General features: G+C 36.3%; 1 protein-coding gene across 3 annotated transcripts; it reads right to left on the bottom strand.

Moving 5' to 3' along the window:
• Nucleotides 1-385: 385 nt before the first annotated feature.
• On the bottom strand, nucleotides 386-14,699 carry LOC117334677 (sorting nexin-24-like). Of its 3 annotated transcripts, none has more exons than XR_004534210.1 (7): nucleotides 14,587-14,699; nucleotides 13,528-13,611; nucleotides 10,983-11,087; nucleotides 8,145-8,224; nucleotides 5,679-5,770; nucleotides 964-4,259; nucleotides 386-828 (listed from the first exon to the last, which is right to left on the bottom strand). XR_004534210.1 is itself a non-coding variant. In XM_033894434.1 (6 exons), the coding sequence occupies exons 1-6, from the start codon at nucleotides 14,644-14,646 to the stop codon at nucleotides 4,186-4,188; spliced, it is 495 nt and encodes a 164-aa protein (XP_033750325.1). In that variant the 5' UTR covers nucleotides 14,647-14,699; the 3' UTR covers nucleotides 386-4,185. The 3 variants fall into 3 exon arrangements, 1 of the variants encoding a protein (XP_033750325.1); XR_004534209.1 differs by having other exon boundaries at nucleotides 386-1,371; nucleotides 1,470-4,259; XM_033894434.1 differs by having other exon boundaries at nucleotides 386-4,259.
• Nucleotides 14,700-15,824: the final 1,125 nt, after the last annotated feature.

Genomic DNA, 15,824 nt, shown 5'->3' with positions numbered 1-15,824 from the left:
GTCGTGTATAGAGGGAAATGTTATTGACCCAGTAGTGTCGTGTATAGAGGGAAATGTTATTGACCCAGTAGTGTCGTGTATAGAGGGAAATGTTATTGACCCAGTAGTGTCGTGTATAGAGGGAAATGTTATTGACCCAGTAGTGTCGTGTATAGAGGGAAATGTTATTGACCCAGTAGTGTCGTGTATAGAGGGAAATGTTATTGACCCAGTAGTGTCGTGTATAGAGGGAAATGATATTGATTACTAATTCACTTGACTATATTGTATATAATGTAACCAGTCAATCTCCAGCTCATGAGCAGAGGCAAACTTATCCCAGAAATGAATTAGTAAGTAACACCTGGAAATTGAACAATTTCATCAAAAAGGCGAGTCGGAAAAAATACGTTTCATATTTATTCAGGTAAAATTTTAACAATCTTAAAAATGAAGACATTACTTTTCATTTATAACATTCGACATCAATTCTCAGATTTCGCATGTAGTTTAATATTGGCCACGTGACAAAGAGATACACAAAGGTATCTGGGACAAACTGGTATTGTGTGTTATCCTATGTTACAAAAAGTAAGAAGATTAGTGAACAAAGAGTACATAATATTATCAAAGAGTGGTATTCTGAGTGTCAATGGTATTATAAATACCTGGTAAGTATTGTGGTATTCTGAGTGTCAATGATATAAATACCAGGTAGGTATTGTGGTATTCTGAGTGTCAATGGTATTATAAATACCTGGTAAGTATTGTGGTATTCTGAGTGTCAATGGTATTATAAATATCTGGTAAGTATTGTGGCATTCTGAGTGTCAATGGTATTATAAATACCTGGTAAGTATTGTGGTATTCTGAGTGTCAATGGTATTATAAATTACAGGTTAGTGTTGTGTTATTCTGAGTGCCAATGGTATTATAAATACCAGGTAGGTATTGTGGTATTCTGAGTGTCAATTGTATGATTACCTGGTAAGTATTGTGGTATTCTGAGTGTCAATGATAGTATAAATACCTGGTAAGTATTGTGGTATTCTGAGTGTCAATGATAGTATAAATACCAGGTAAGTATTGTGGTATTCTGAGTGTCAATGATATTATAAATACCAGGTAAGTATTGTGGTATTCTGAGTGTCAATGGTATAAATACCTGGTAAGTATTGTGGTATTCTGAGTGTCAATGGTATAAATACCTGGCAAGTATTGTGGTATTCTGAGTGTCAATGATAGTATAAATACCTGGTAAGTATTGTGGTATTCTGAGTGTCAATGATAGTATAAATACCAGGTAAGTATTGTGGTATTCTGAGTGTCAATGATATTATAAATACCAGGTAAGTATTGTGGTATTCTGAGTGTCAATGGTATTATAAATACCTGGTAATTATAAGTATTGTGGTATTCTGAGTATCAATGGTATTATAAATACCTGGTAAGTATTGTGGTATTCTGAGTGTCAATGATAGTATAAATACCAGGTAAGTATTGTGGTATTCTGAGTGTCAATGATATAAATACCAGTTAAGTATTGTGGTATTCTGAGTGTCAATGATATTATAAATACCAGGTACATGTAAGTATTGTGGTATTCTGAGTGTCAATGATAGTATAAATACCAGGTAAGTATTGTGGTATTCTGAGTGTCAATGATAGTATAAATACCAGGTAAGTATTGTGGTATTCTGAGTGTCAATGATAGTATAAATACCTGGTAAGTATTGTGGTATTCTGAGTGTCAATGGTATAAATACCTGGCAAGTATTGTGGTATTCTGAGTGTCAATGGTATTAAAAATACCATGTAAGTATTAATGTGGTATTGTGAGTGTGAATGATATTATATATACTAATTATAAGTAATTATATAAGTATTGTCCTTTTCACTTAGTAATTTAAAATGTCAGTAATATTGATTGCACTAGCTGATCAAATACAGCGGATAAATACATTATCATTATTATATTGCAACTCTGAAACGTGACGTATTTAATACATCATATCGTTCCGTAGTGTGTATAGATTATGCAAAATGTGATTTACATGTATTTGATACATTACTCTGTGTGATGTACCAGAGTGAAAAAAGGGAATTGGATATTGAACAGTAAAATATGTCAGTGAAATATGGCATAATTAATACATTCCCGATCATGATCAGTGTATGGTGAAAAAGTCATATAATACAGTACATCTTACATCGTACAAAGTGTACACATTATACATGTAATACATAATTACTCCTTACATCATTCAAATACAAATCATAATCTAATTAATATTTAATCTATCTAGTACAAATACTATGTAACTTAATTGTAAACGGGAACATTTGTATATTGAGCATCACTAGATCATCAGCCTGTGAGACACTATATCCCTGTTTAAGGTATTTAATTTAAATGTAGATAATCCAATGTAAGTATATAATGTATTTACATACAATGTATATTTAAACCTGTATTAAACAAACACCTATCACATTTGAAGATTGTCTATCAATTGAGATCTCATAACAAATTTAAAATTTAAATGTTAACATGCTTATGGGGTGAGAATATGATGGTGTCTATTCTGTTATTTTGACAGACTCTTTTAATTTGTCCTTAAAAGTGGACAAATCCTTATATTATTTGAAGGGTAGACGGGTTAATAGGTCAATTGTGGTGGTCTCTTTTTGAAATTTGGTTGTAATTCATTGGTAATTATATCAGTACATGTAAGTTATAAATAATTCAATGTAAGTAATACATCGGAATACAATTACATGTATATATAGGAATTAGACATTAGACTAGATTGTCATAAAAACGGAATAAGATATTCATATTTCAGTGACTATAAGAAAGTATCTTTTATGTACTAGGTAAATTATAACTGACTTTGACATTTTTGAACAGTAGTGCAATTGTATGCTTTAAAAAACACATACTATTATACTTTTTAAGATCACACAAGCATTGTAAAAAGAAACTATAACCATCAATCTGGAAGTTTGACTAGAAACAACGTTCACAGAAATATGAAGTTGGTACCAAGGCAGTATTTGTCCAATCACTAGTCAGCACCAGGCAGTATTTGTCCAATCACTAGTCAGCACCAGGCAGTATTTGTCCCATCAATAGTCGGCACTAAGACAGTATTTGTCCAATCACTGGGGGTTGTTTGCAATACTATATTTTCTGTTCTATATTTACTAATAATTTCATACTGTTTTAGGTATGTCTAGAACTGAAATCATTAATTTTCTGAACACAAACAGAGATGTCAATTAACAATTCTATATGAAACAAGCATTCTGAAAGTATAACTAAAGCAATAATAATACATGCATCCTTCCGGCCCCTGATAAAAGTAACTATAGTCACCTTGACCTTGACCCGAAAACCCCCCGAAATTTGACCTTGATCTGTACATGTAGCTACACATACTAAAGTTACATACCAGCTTTCGCAAACATACCTAGAAGTAAGGCTGAGAAAAGTGTAAAAACAAATGAGTGGACAGTCTAACTGAAGGACAGACTGGCCAATGGACGGGGAAGGAAACCTATATATAGTTCTCCCAGTTTCACCCGTAGGGGACAAAAAATCTCATCAATGACAGTAATATGTAATCTGAAGAAGGAAGTTATTCCCCAAAAACAGCACACAACCTGTTTCTCATTAAATGAATATAACATAAATTTGTCAGGTGGTGGAACACTTCATCTCGTAATTGATCAAATATACATTATCTTTGCCAAGAGAAGACAACTGTATGTAACACAAATCAGAATTGTATGGTAGCATATAGCCTTAAAGAACACATCTAATTGAATCACATTGAAAACAATGAACAAAAAACAGCATTAGAAAGCTGTCAATACAATCAGGACACGATATCCTTGTTGACGTAGGTCCACACTCGAATTAATACAATATCTTGTTGACGTACGTCCACACTCGAATTAATATGATATCCTTGTTGACGTATAGGTCCACACTCGAATTAATACGATATCCTTGTTGACATACGTCCACACTCAAATTAATATGAAATATTTGTTGACGTAGGTCCACACTCGAATTAATACGATATCCTTGTTGACGTACGTCCACACTCTAATTAATATGACATCCTTGTTGACGTAGGTCCACACACGATTAATACAGCATCCTTGCTGACGTAGGTCCAAACTGTGACTTGGACCGTGTTACCGTGGCTCCTCCATCTGGACACAATACAACCCCCTGTGTACTCCCTCGGTGATGATGTCACGAAGACTACCTAATAAAGTGTAACAGGCAAAGTTTTAACATCTTTAGACAAAATACCAAGGTCAGGTTCAGTGTGATTCTGACCACAAAAATACCAAGGTCAGGTTCAGTGTGATTCTGACCACAAAAATACCAAGGTCAGGTTCAGTGTGATTCTGACCACAAAAATACCAAGGTCAGGTTCAGTGTGATTCTGACCACAAAAATACCAAGGTCAGGTTCAGTGTGATTCTGACCACAAAAATACCAAGGTCAGGTTCAGTGTGATTCTGACCACAAAAAATATATCTTCAGCAGGAAAAGGGAACATTATCACCAAGATTGTTATCAGCACCATCTAATGATATGAACAAGAATATGTATTACATAAATGTTAGTTCTCAAGCTCACTCAGACTCTGAACTAATGTAAGTTGTTCTCAAGCTCACTCAGACTCTGAACTAATGTAAGTTGTTCTCAAGCTCACTGATCAGACTCTGAACTAATGTAAGTTGTTCTCAAGCTCACTCAGACTCTGAACCAATGTAAGTTGTTCTCAAGCTCACTCAGACTCTGAACTAATGTAAGTTGTTCTCAAGCTCACTCAGACTCTGAACTAATGTAAGTTGTTCTCAAGCTCACTTAGACCATGTATTAATGTAAGTTGTTCTCAAGCTCATTAGACCATGTATTAATGTAAGTTGTTCTCAAGCTCACTCAGACTCTGAACTAATGTAATGTAAGATGTTCTCAAGCTCACTTAGACCATGTATTAATGTAAGTTGTTCTCAAGCTCACTTAGACCATGTATTAATGTAAGTTGTTCTCAAGCTCACTTAGACCATGTATTAATGTAAGTTGTTCTCAAGCTCACTTAGACCATGTATTAATGTAAGTTGTTCTCAAGCTCACTCAGACCATGTATAAATGTAAGTTGTTCTCAAGCTCACTCAGACTCTGAACTAATGTAAGTTGTTCTCAAGCTCACTTAGACCATGTATTAATGTAAGTTGTTCTCAAGCTCACTTAGACCATGTATTAATGTAAGTTGTTCTCAAGCTCAATCAGACCATGTATTAATGTAAGTTGTTCTCAAGCTCAATCAGACCATGTATTAATGTAAGTTGTTCTCAAGCTCACTCAGACTCTGAACTAATGTAAGTTGTTCTCAAGCTCACTTAGACCATTTATTAATGTAAGTTGTTCTCAAGCTCACTTAGACCATGTATTAATGTAAGTTGTTCTCAAGCTCACTTAGACCATGTTTTAATGTAAGTTGTTCTCAAGCTCACTCAGACTCTACTAATGTAAGTTGTTCTCAAGTTCACTCAAGACTACTAACATAAGTTGCTCTCAAGCTCACTCAGACTATGTATTAATGTAAGTTGTCCTGCTGTTTGTTCATGTGTATCGAGGTAAGTATTCACTTATAATGTCGAAGTGAACCTACTTTTGTTGTTGTTGAGGAGGAAGGCATCTGGCTGGAATCCAATCATAGGCTGGTGAGATAGAGACACCTCCTGGTCATCATGGGTAAGTGACCTGGAAATATTACACATACAGGAATTAAATACAGGATCTAAATACAGGGTCTCAATACAGGCTCTCAATACAGGGTCAAAATACAGGGTCTCAATACAGGGTCTCCACACGGTCTCGATACAGGCTCTCAATACAGGCTCTCAATACAGGCTCTCAATACAGGATCTCGATACAAGCTTTCCACACAGGGTCTCAATACAGGGTCTCCACATGGTCTAGACACAGGCTCTCAATACAGAGTCTAAATACAGGGTCTCAATACAGGGTCTCAATACAGGGTCTCAACACGGTCTAGACACAGGCTCTCAATACAGAGTTTCAATACAGGGTCTCAACACAGGCTCTCAATACAGGCTCTTAACACTAGCTCTCAATACAGGCTCTCAACACATGCTCTAAATACAGGCTCTTAATACAGGATCATAATACAGGCTCTCAATACAGGCTCTCAACACTGGCTCTCAATACAGGCTCTCAATACAGGCTCTCAACACTGGCTCTCAATACAGGGTTTCAATACAGGCTCTCAATACAGAATACTATATCAGTACCAACAGGAAACAAGGATGGATAGTATTGCAACAGCAATACAAAGTCCCCTGCCTGAGCTAGGACTGCACCTATTTATTTCCCATTTTTATAACTACATGTTATACTGATCTTGTATACCAAGTTTCATTATAATTGGAGTAGTACTTTAGGAGGAGTAGTCCGGACATGCCTCAACCAATGAGAAGCCGGCAGCCATTTTGAAAAAAAAATGTGGGATACACAACTACATGTTATACTGATCATGTAAATCGGATAAAACAACTACACAATGACATGTGTTTTCACATGTACCAAGTTTCGTTAAGATCGGAGTAGTACTTTAGATGGAGTTGTCCGGACAACTGTTGCATGACAGACAGACAGACAGATGGACGAACAGAAGGACGGACGACGGAGGGTAAACCTAAAGTCCCCCCGTTTTTCAAACGGCAGGGGACTAATTAACAGATGTAAAAGCTTCACTGATAAATCTTAATTGCCAATCATAACATCATTTTAATTTTATACCCTAAGGATATCTTCTGGATTATTCAATTCACCAAGACAAAGTTGATACCAGACAAAGTTTATACCAGACAAAGTTTATACAAGATAGGTAACACCTTACAAATTCATTGAGACAAAGTTTAAACCAGACAAAGTTTATACCCGACAAAGTTTATACCAGACAAATAATACCTTACAAATTCATTGAGACAAAGTTTAAACCAGACAAAGTTTATACCAGACAAAGTTTATACCAGACAGAGAATACCTTACAAATTCATTGAGACAAAGTTTATACCAGACAAAGTTTATATCAGACAAAGTTTATACCAGACAGATAATACCTTACAAATTCATTGAGACAAAGTTTATACCAGACAAAGTTTATACCAGACAAAGTTTATACCAGACAGATAATACCTTACACATTCACTGAGACAAAGTTTATACCAGACAAAGTTTAAACCAGACAAAGTTTAAACCAGACAATGTTTATACCAGACAAAGTTTATACCAGACAGAGAATACCTCACAAATTCACTGAGACAAAGTTTATACCAGACAAAGTTTATACCCGACAAAGTTTATACCAGACAAAGTTTATACCAGACAAAGTTTATACCAGACAGAGAATACCTCACAAATTCACTGAGACAAAGTTTATACCAGACAAAGTTTATACCAGACAAAGTTTATACCAGACAAAGTTTATCCAGACAAAGTTTATACCAGACAAAGTTTATACCAGACAAAGTTTATACCAGACAAAGTTTATACCAGACAAAGTTTCCAGACAAAGTTTATACCAGACAAAGTTTATACCAGACAAAGTTTATACCAGACAAAGTTTATACCAGACAAAGTTATACCAGACAAAGTTTATACCAGACAAAGTTTATACCAGACAAAGTTTATACCAGACAAAGTTTATACCAGACAAAGTTTATACCAGATAGGTAACACCTTACAAATTCACTGTATCATGATTACTATCCAGACAAATTTCCACAGGTGCATAAAAATATAAGTTACATATATTTTGATGGAGAGCACCTTACATACTATGTAACTGTAAAAGTTATCAATAACTACATGTAAGTATAATCAATAAGTACATGTAAGTATAATCAATAAGTACATGTAAGTATAATCAATAAGTACATGTAAGTATAATCAATAAGTACATGTAAGTATAATCATTAAGTACATGTAAGTATAATCATTCGTCATGACTTAAGCCTTAAGCTGATTTAATAATTTCACAAAATTATTCTTGTGTCTGAAGTATCATGTATCAGAGTGGTAGTGTATTGATCTTTAATACTGGTATACTTACTCCATATTAGTGGTGTTGGCTAGTGTAATACACAGGAACCTCTGTACAATTTTTGATATATAGTCATTCTGTACAACTCCCTGAAACAAGTAAGTGTTCTATCATAAAACAGCAGCAATGTTATCAGTGAAATACGCCCTATATTAGAGTTAGTAATTATGATTTAGGTTTAGCTGAGGAAGCAAAAGTTTTAACAAAACTCAGTTTTGACCTAAATTGTACACACTCTGATAATATTTTGTTGTCCCAGACACTAACATACAAACAGATATATATAGATGATCCATACTTATATTTGATCCGCCTTTAAATAAAGGAAACTGTTATATTAACTATTTCACCCTACTGACCATGTTGGAATTCACATGATCAATGAATGGCATAGTCCACTTCAGTTTCTAAGGGTTGTCTTGAAAGGGTTAAATGACAGCATCTTATTCCTTACTGCTAAACCAGTCTGGACTGAACACCATGTTCTACACTCTATTAAACCAGTCTAGACAGTAGGACATTTAAAACCCAAACCTGGAGATATAGCTGTAGGCCGATACGTCTCTGTTCTCAACATTATCAACACAAACCTGGAGATATAGCTGTAGGCCGATACGTCTCTGTTCTCAAACATTATCAACACAAACCTGGAGATATAGCTGTAGGCCGATACGTCTCTGTTCTCGGACATCAATACAACACAAACCTGGAGATATAGCTGTAGGCCGATACGTCTCTGTTCTAGGACATTAACACAACACAAACCTGGAGATATAGCTGTAGGCCAATACGTCTCTGTTCTAGGACAGTAACACAACACAAACCTGGAGATATAGCTGTAGGCCGATACGTCTCTGTTCTAGGACATTAACAACACAAACCTGGAGATATAGCTGTAGGCCGATACGTCTCTGTTCTAGGACATTAACACAACACAAACCTGGAGATATAGCTGTAGGCCGATACGTCTCTGTTCTAGGACATTAACACAACACAAACCTGGAGATATAGCTGTAGGCCGATACGTCTCTGTTCTAGGACATTAACAACACAAACCTGGAGATATAGCTGTAGGCCGATACGTCTCTGTTCTAGGACATTAACACAACACAAACCTGGAGATATAGCTGTAGGCCGATACGTCTCTGTTCTAGGACATTAACAACACAAACCTGGAGATATAGCTGTAGGCCGATACGTCTCTGTTCTAGGACATTAACACAACACAAACCTGGAGATATAGCTGTAGGCCGATACGTCTCTGTTCTAGGACATTAACACAACACAAACCTGGAGATATAGCTGTAGGCCGATACGTCTCTGTTCTAGGACATTAACACAACACAAACCTGGAGATATAGCTGTAGGCCGATACGTCTCTGTTCTCGGACATTAACACAACACAAACCTGGAGATATAGCTGTAGGCCGATACGTCTCTGTTCTAGGACATTAACACAACACAAACCTGGAGATATAGCTGTAGGCCGATACGTCTGTGTTCTCCGACATTAACACAACACAAACCTGGAGATATAGCTGTAGGCCAATACGTCTCTGTTCTAGGACATTAACAACACAAACCTGGAGATATAGCTGTAGGCCGATACGTCTCTGTTCTAGGACAGTATCACAACACAAACCTGGAGATATAGCTGAAGGCCGAAACGTCTTTGTTCTAGGACATTAACAACACAAACCTAGAGATATAGCTGAAGGCCGATACGTCTCTGTTCTCGGACATTAACAACACAAACCTAGAGATATAGCTGTAGGCCGATACGTCTCTGTTCTAGGACATTAACAACACAAACCTGGAGATATAGCTGAAGGCCGATACGTCTCTGTTCTAGGACATTAACACAACACAAACCTGGAGATATAGCTGTAGGCCGATACGTCTCTGTTCTAGGACATTAAAAACACAAACCTGGAGATATAGCTGAAGGCCGATACGTCTCTGTTCTTGGACATCAACAACACAAACTTAGAGATATAGCTGAAGGCCGATACATCTCTGTTCTAGGACATTAACAACACAAACCTGGAGATATAGCTGAAGGCCGATACATCTCTGTTCTTGGACATTAACAACACAAACCTGGAGATATAGCTGAAGGCCGATACATCTCTGTTCTAGGACATTAACAACACAAACCTGGAGATATAGCTGAAGGCCGATACGTCTCTGTTCTAGGACATCATCAACACAAACCTAGAGATATAGCTGCAGGCCGATACATCTCTGTTCTAGGACATTAACAACACAAACCTGGAGATATAGCTGAAGGCCGATACGTCTCTGTTCTAGGACATCAACAACACAAACCTGGAGATATAGCTGTAGGCCGATACGTCTCTGTTCTCGGACATCAACAACACAAACCTGGAGATATAGCTGTAGGCCAATACGTCTCTGTTCTCCGACAGTAATACAACACAAACCTGGTGATATAGCTGTAGGCCGATACGTCTCTGTTCTAGGACATTAACACAACCCAAACCTGGAGATATAGCTGAAGGCTGATACGTCTCTGTTCTAGGACATCAACAACACAAACCTGGAGATATAGCTGAAGGCTGATACGTCTCTGTTCTAGGACATCAACAACACAAACCTGGAGATATAGCTGTAGGCCGATACGTCTCTGTTCTAGGACATTAACAACACAAACCTGGAGATATAGCTGAAGGCCGATACGTCTCTGTTCTAGGACATTAACAACACAAACCTGGAGATATAGCTGTAGGCCGATACGTCTTTGTTCTAGGACAGTAACAACACAAACTTAGAGATATAGCTGTAGGCCGATACGTCTCTGTTCTCGGACATTAACACAACACAAACCTGGAGATATAGCTGAAGGCCGATACGTCTCTGTTCTAGGACCTTAGGATTCCATTTCATCACCTTTTTTGGAGGAAATTCTGGTGTTCTGATGATTTTTTTCAGCTAGAAAATATCAAATTAAGAAAATATATGACATACATGTTTACATTCAACCTGTACAATTACAGTAGCTAAGCTTGTTTATAAGTTTATCAACAAGATATCCCAGAGGGATCTTGGTGCCCACCATTGAATGATCTTTATAGGTTTCATGTCAGATTGATCTTTTCTCTACTTTTCCCTTCTTCTAAATCTTACTAATCTGTGTAAATTCAGAAACAGCCCTCTAGTACTTTTCAAACAAGGGGAACCTATATATAAAATTTAAGATTTAGCGATAATGGCTGTCTGTTGGCCATGTTGTTTTCCGATTGGTCCCAAAATGCAATACCAGGGACCAAGGGGAACCTACATATGAAATTTGAGAAAAATCCCTTCAGTACCTTCTGTACAATAGTGATAACAAACTTCAATTTTCAAAATACAAGATGGCTGCCTGTCAGCCAGGTTGTTTTCTGACTGGTCTCAAAATCCAATATGCATAACTAGACACAGAGGGCAACCTACAAATGAAATTCAGAAAGATCCTTTCAGCAATTTCTGAGAAATAGCGATAACAAACTTCAATTGTCAAAATCCAAGATGGCTGCCTGTCGGCCATGTTGTTTTCAGATAAGTCTCAAAATGCAATATGCATAACTAGGCACCGAGGGAAACCTACATATGAAATTTCAGAAAGATCCCTTCATAAGTTTCTGAGAAATAGTGATAACAAACTTCAATCGTCAAAATCCAAGATGGCTGCCTGTCGGCCATGTTGTTTTCACATTGGTCTCAAAACGCAATATGCATAACTAGGCACCAAGAGGAACCTTTATATGAAATTTGAGAAAGATCCCTTCATAAGTTTCTGAGAAATAGCGATAACAAACTTCAATTGTCAAAATCCAAGATGGCTGCCTGTCGGCCATGTTGTTTTCCAATTGGTCTCAAAATGCAATATGCATAACTAGGCACCAAGAGGAACCTTGATATGAAATTTCAGAAAGATCCCTTCAGTGCTTTCTTAGAAATAGCGATAACAAACTTCAATTGTCAAAATCCAAGATGACTGCCTGTCGGCCATGTTGTTTTCTGAATAGTCTCAAAATGGATATGCATAACTAGGCATAGAGGGGAACCTACATATGAAATTTCAGAAAGATCCCTTCATAAGTTTCTGAGAAATAGTGATAACAAACTATAATTGTCAAAATCCAAGATGGCTGCCTGTCGGCCATGTTGTTTTCCAATTGGTCTCAAAATGCAATATGCATAACTAGGCACCGAGGGAAACCTACATATGAAATTTCAGAAAGATCCCCATCATTCGTTTCTGAGAAATAGCGATAACAAACTATAATTGTCAAAATACAAGATGGCTGCCTGTCGGCCATGTTGTTTTCCGATTAGTCTCAAAATGCAACATGCATAAATAGGCACTGAGTGGGACCTAAATATGAAATTTCAGAAAGATCCCCATATTAGTTTCTGAGAAATAGCGATAACAAACTTCAATTGTCAAAATCCAAGATGGCTGCCTGTCGGCCATGTTGTTTTCAGATTGGTCTCAAAATGCAATATGCATAACTAGGCACCAAGGGAAACCTACATATGAAATTTCAGAAAGATCTCCTCATTAGTTTCTGAGAAATAGCGATAACAAACTTCAATTGTCAAAATCCAAGATGGCTGCCTGTCGGCCATGTTGTTTTCAGATTGGTCTCAAAATGCAATATGCATAACTAGGCACCAAGGGGAACCTAAATATGAAATTTGAGAAAGATCCCTTCAGTACTTTCTGAGAAATAGCGATAACAAGAATTGTTTACGGACGGAGGGACGGAGGGACGGACGGACGGACCACGGACCACGGACGCAGGGCGATTTGAATAGCCCACCATCTGATGATGGTGGGCTAATAAAAACAGAGCTACAGTGACCTGTATATTACTGTGAAGGATCATATCTTCAGAAAATTCTTCTGTATACATGTACCAACCTCGCCCTTCATGAAAGGTTGTTTGCTTTTTTCAATATTTTTTATCTCAAAGAACTTTTGAGTAATGAAAGCAGATCTCACAATGTGTCAAAAGGATTTTCCTTTAATTTAATTCACTGCATTGAATATTTCCATTGTTAATTATATACCGGACTAGATTTTGTAATTGTTATTAAAGACATATATGCATGTACAGTTGTACATGGTATTTTAAATTTTATACAAAGATTATGATGACTTTTTCATCATTAAGATTTTTAAAAGTCCATTCATACACACCTGAGCATGGATGTGTCAACCAGAACACTTATATTACAATTCTTCAATCGTTTAAGAAATATTATTTTATATGCATGTAAATGTATTGTTTTTTTTAAAAACTTAATTACAATTTGTATATCATATATATTTCAATTATATACAATGAATTTTGGGGATGATATAAACATTTAGAAAATAAACCTGTTTGTGGAAATCTTCAAACTCCGAGTACCGCTTTTCCACATTAGTCAACCGCCCGGCAGCACAGACTTCAACATTAAAGACCTATAATTACAGAACAGAAAATAATGATTGTATAATGAAGTCACAGAGATTATCTGGTGAATGTCTGTACATGAATGATTATTTTGTAAACCACAGAGATTATCTGGTGAGTGCCAGTCCATCTTTATTATTATTTTGTATTGAACATTTTTTTAAGTAGAATTTTACAATTTGAGAATCCAAGCTTTTAACATCACCTTCCGGATGTCAAGTCACGTTGCAACTTATGTTGACTGTCCAGTTAAAATGTTGTTAACTTATGTTGACTGTCCAGTTAAAATGTTGTTAACTTATGTTGACTGTCCAGTTAAAATGTTGTTAACTTATATGTCGACTGTCCAGTTAAAATGTTGTTAACTTATGTCGACTGTCCAGTTAAAATGTTGTTAACTTATGTCGACTGTCCAGTTAAAATGTTGCTGTTGACAGGAGTTAGGCGTTTGGTGGAAATGGTGGATTTTATATAACAGGAGTTAGCTATAGGCGTGTCTTGAATGCCTGGAAATGGGAGTTTGGTGGTAAATGTGGATTTTATATAACAGGAGTTAGGCGTTTGGTGGTAATGGTGGATTTTATATAACAGGAGTTAGGCATTTGGTGGTAATGGTGGATTTTATATAACAGGAGTTAGGCGTTTGGTGGTAATGGTGGATTTTATATAATATATATACATGTATATTTATGGGGGCGTGTCTTTCTTTGTACCATGTCTCATGTATAAATAATGGTTTGTTATCGGTCATTTATTTCATTAAAGCGAAAGTAAAACTCAAAAGCAAACATATCCCTGATAACAACTAGTTTTGCAGACAGTCCTCTTCCGTCCGCGAGAACACAGAACGATTGCGGATTGTTGTACATGTAACTGTAACAGGATAAGGCCTCCGTACCACTCGAGTCATCCAAAAGTAATATGTATTCCTGGAAAAGAGAGACGAAAAAGTGGCCTCAACGAACACCGCGGTCAACACTTACAGTATAAGAATCATTGTGGTCACCAACTTTCCTAAAGCTTGGGACGGTCACCCGAATCATGGATATTTTTTTCTGGTGGATCACAGAACGTTGACTGTTTTGTTTACAGCTGATCATCGAGCGTCAAGGTCGCGTACACGCTCAATTAATAGGTGGTTTATATAAGTGATTCAAGCTTTTGTAATACATCGAATCATAACCGGTGATTAAAGAGGATTGCCCTTACAAACAGCTCCAATTGGATATTTCATTTTTTTGAGTCAAATATCAAATGTAAGAAAAAATATAACTATAACATTAACTGACATTTTCGTACGAGGGGATTGGAACCCCTCCTTCCTTTTGTCAAAATATAATTTAAGTTAACTCCCTTTCATTAAAACGACGAGAAGCGAGCCATGATATGAAATCATGTGCACTACAGCTACTGTAGTTAACTGTTTTATCGCTAATTAATATAATTTATATTGCATTAAGAATACCATAGTTAATGTTACGATAAATTTTGGATTATGGAAGAATAAAAACATGAAAATAAAAATACTCCAACACATTATTGTCATTTTTTTTCTTTTTATCACATACAGAGTTACATATTGTATCTGATTAATTTCGCATTATTTGAGGAGCAAAAGTACAAGCTATGTTTTCCTTTTAATTTTATTGATGTGTTTAGCCAACCTGGTATTTATAGTTAGGTTACCAGGTTTAAATTCATCGTAATAATGTTATATTTGAATCTATTATCTCATCTTATGGACCTGTGTTTTCCAGCTCCTTAAACATGTACATGTACATATGTTGTGGAAATGTTGTCGAAGGTTTACTAAGGATGTGACTACAGACCTCGTGGAAGTTAATACCTTTGTATTCTCAAGTAAATTGATATAGATGAAGATGCCCGACATATGCTTCCAGATTTTTCTAAGCCCTTTAATTATTTTTTCTGTAACAGTAATATTTCCTGACCGGCGTCTGCCGTAGGCGTTAGAACATATTACATTGCTCATAAAGCAAAGATATTAAATCTAAGAACAAAGGTTGCGGTATTTTGATAAAAAAATAAACAAGCCAATCTTTTCGGTGGATCCACTATAGGGAGACATGATCAGAAAAAGAAGGCGCCATATTTCTTTGAATTCTCTACTTTAATTAAACCATCTCTGCGTCTGATTGTCAGCAGCCACTGCATGATGACTGTAGTTAATACACGTAATAATGATAATAATTAGGACACC

Source organism: Pecten maximus, chromosome 9, assembly GCF_902652985.1.
Source record: "Pecten maximus chromosome 9, xPecMax1.1, whole genome shotgun sequence".
In the NCBI taxonomy this organism is placed as follows: Eukaryota; Metazoa; Mollusca; class Bivalvia; order Pectinida; family Pectinidae; genus Pecten; species Pecten maximus.
The sequence above is the reverse complement of the archived record's forward strand: the minus strand, read 5'-3'. Positions and strand labels throughout refer to the sequence as shown.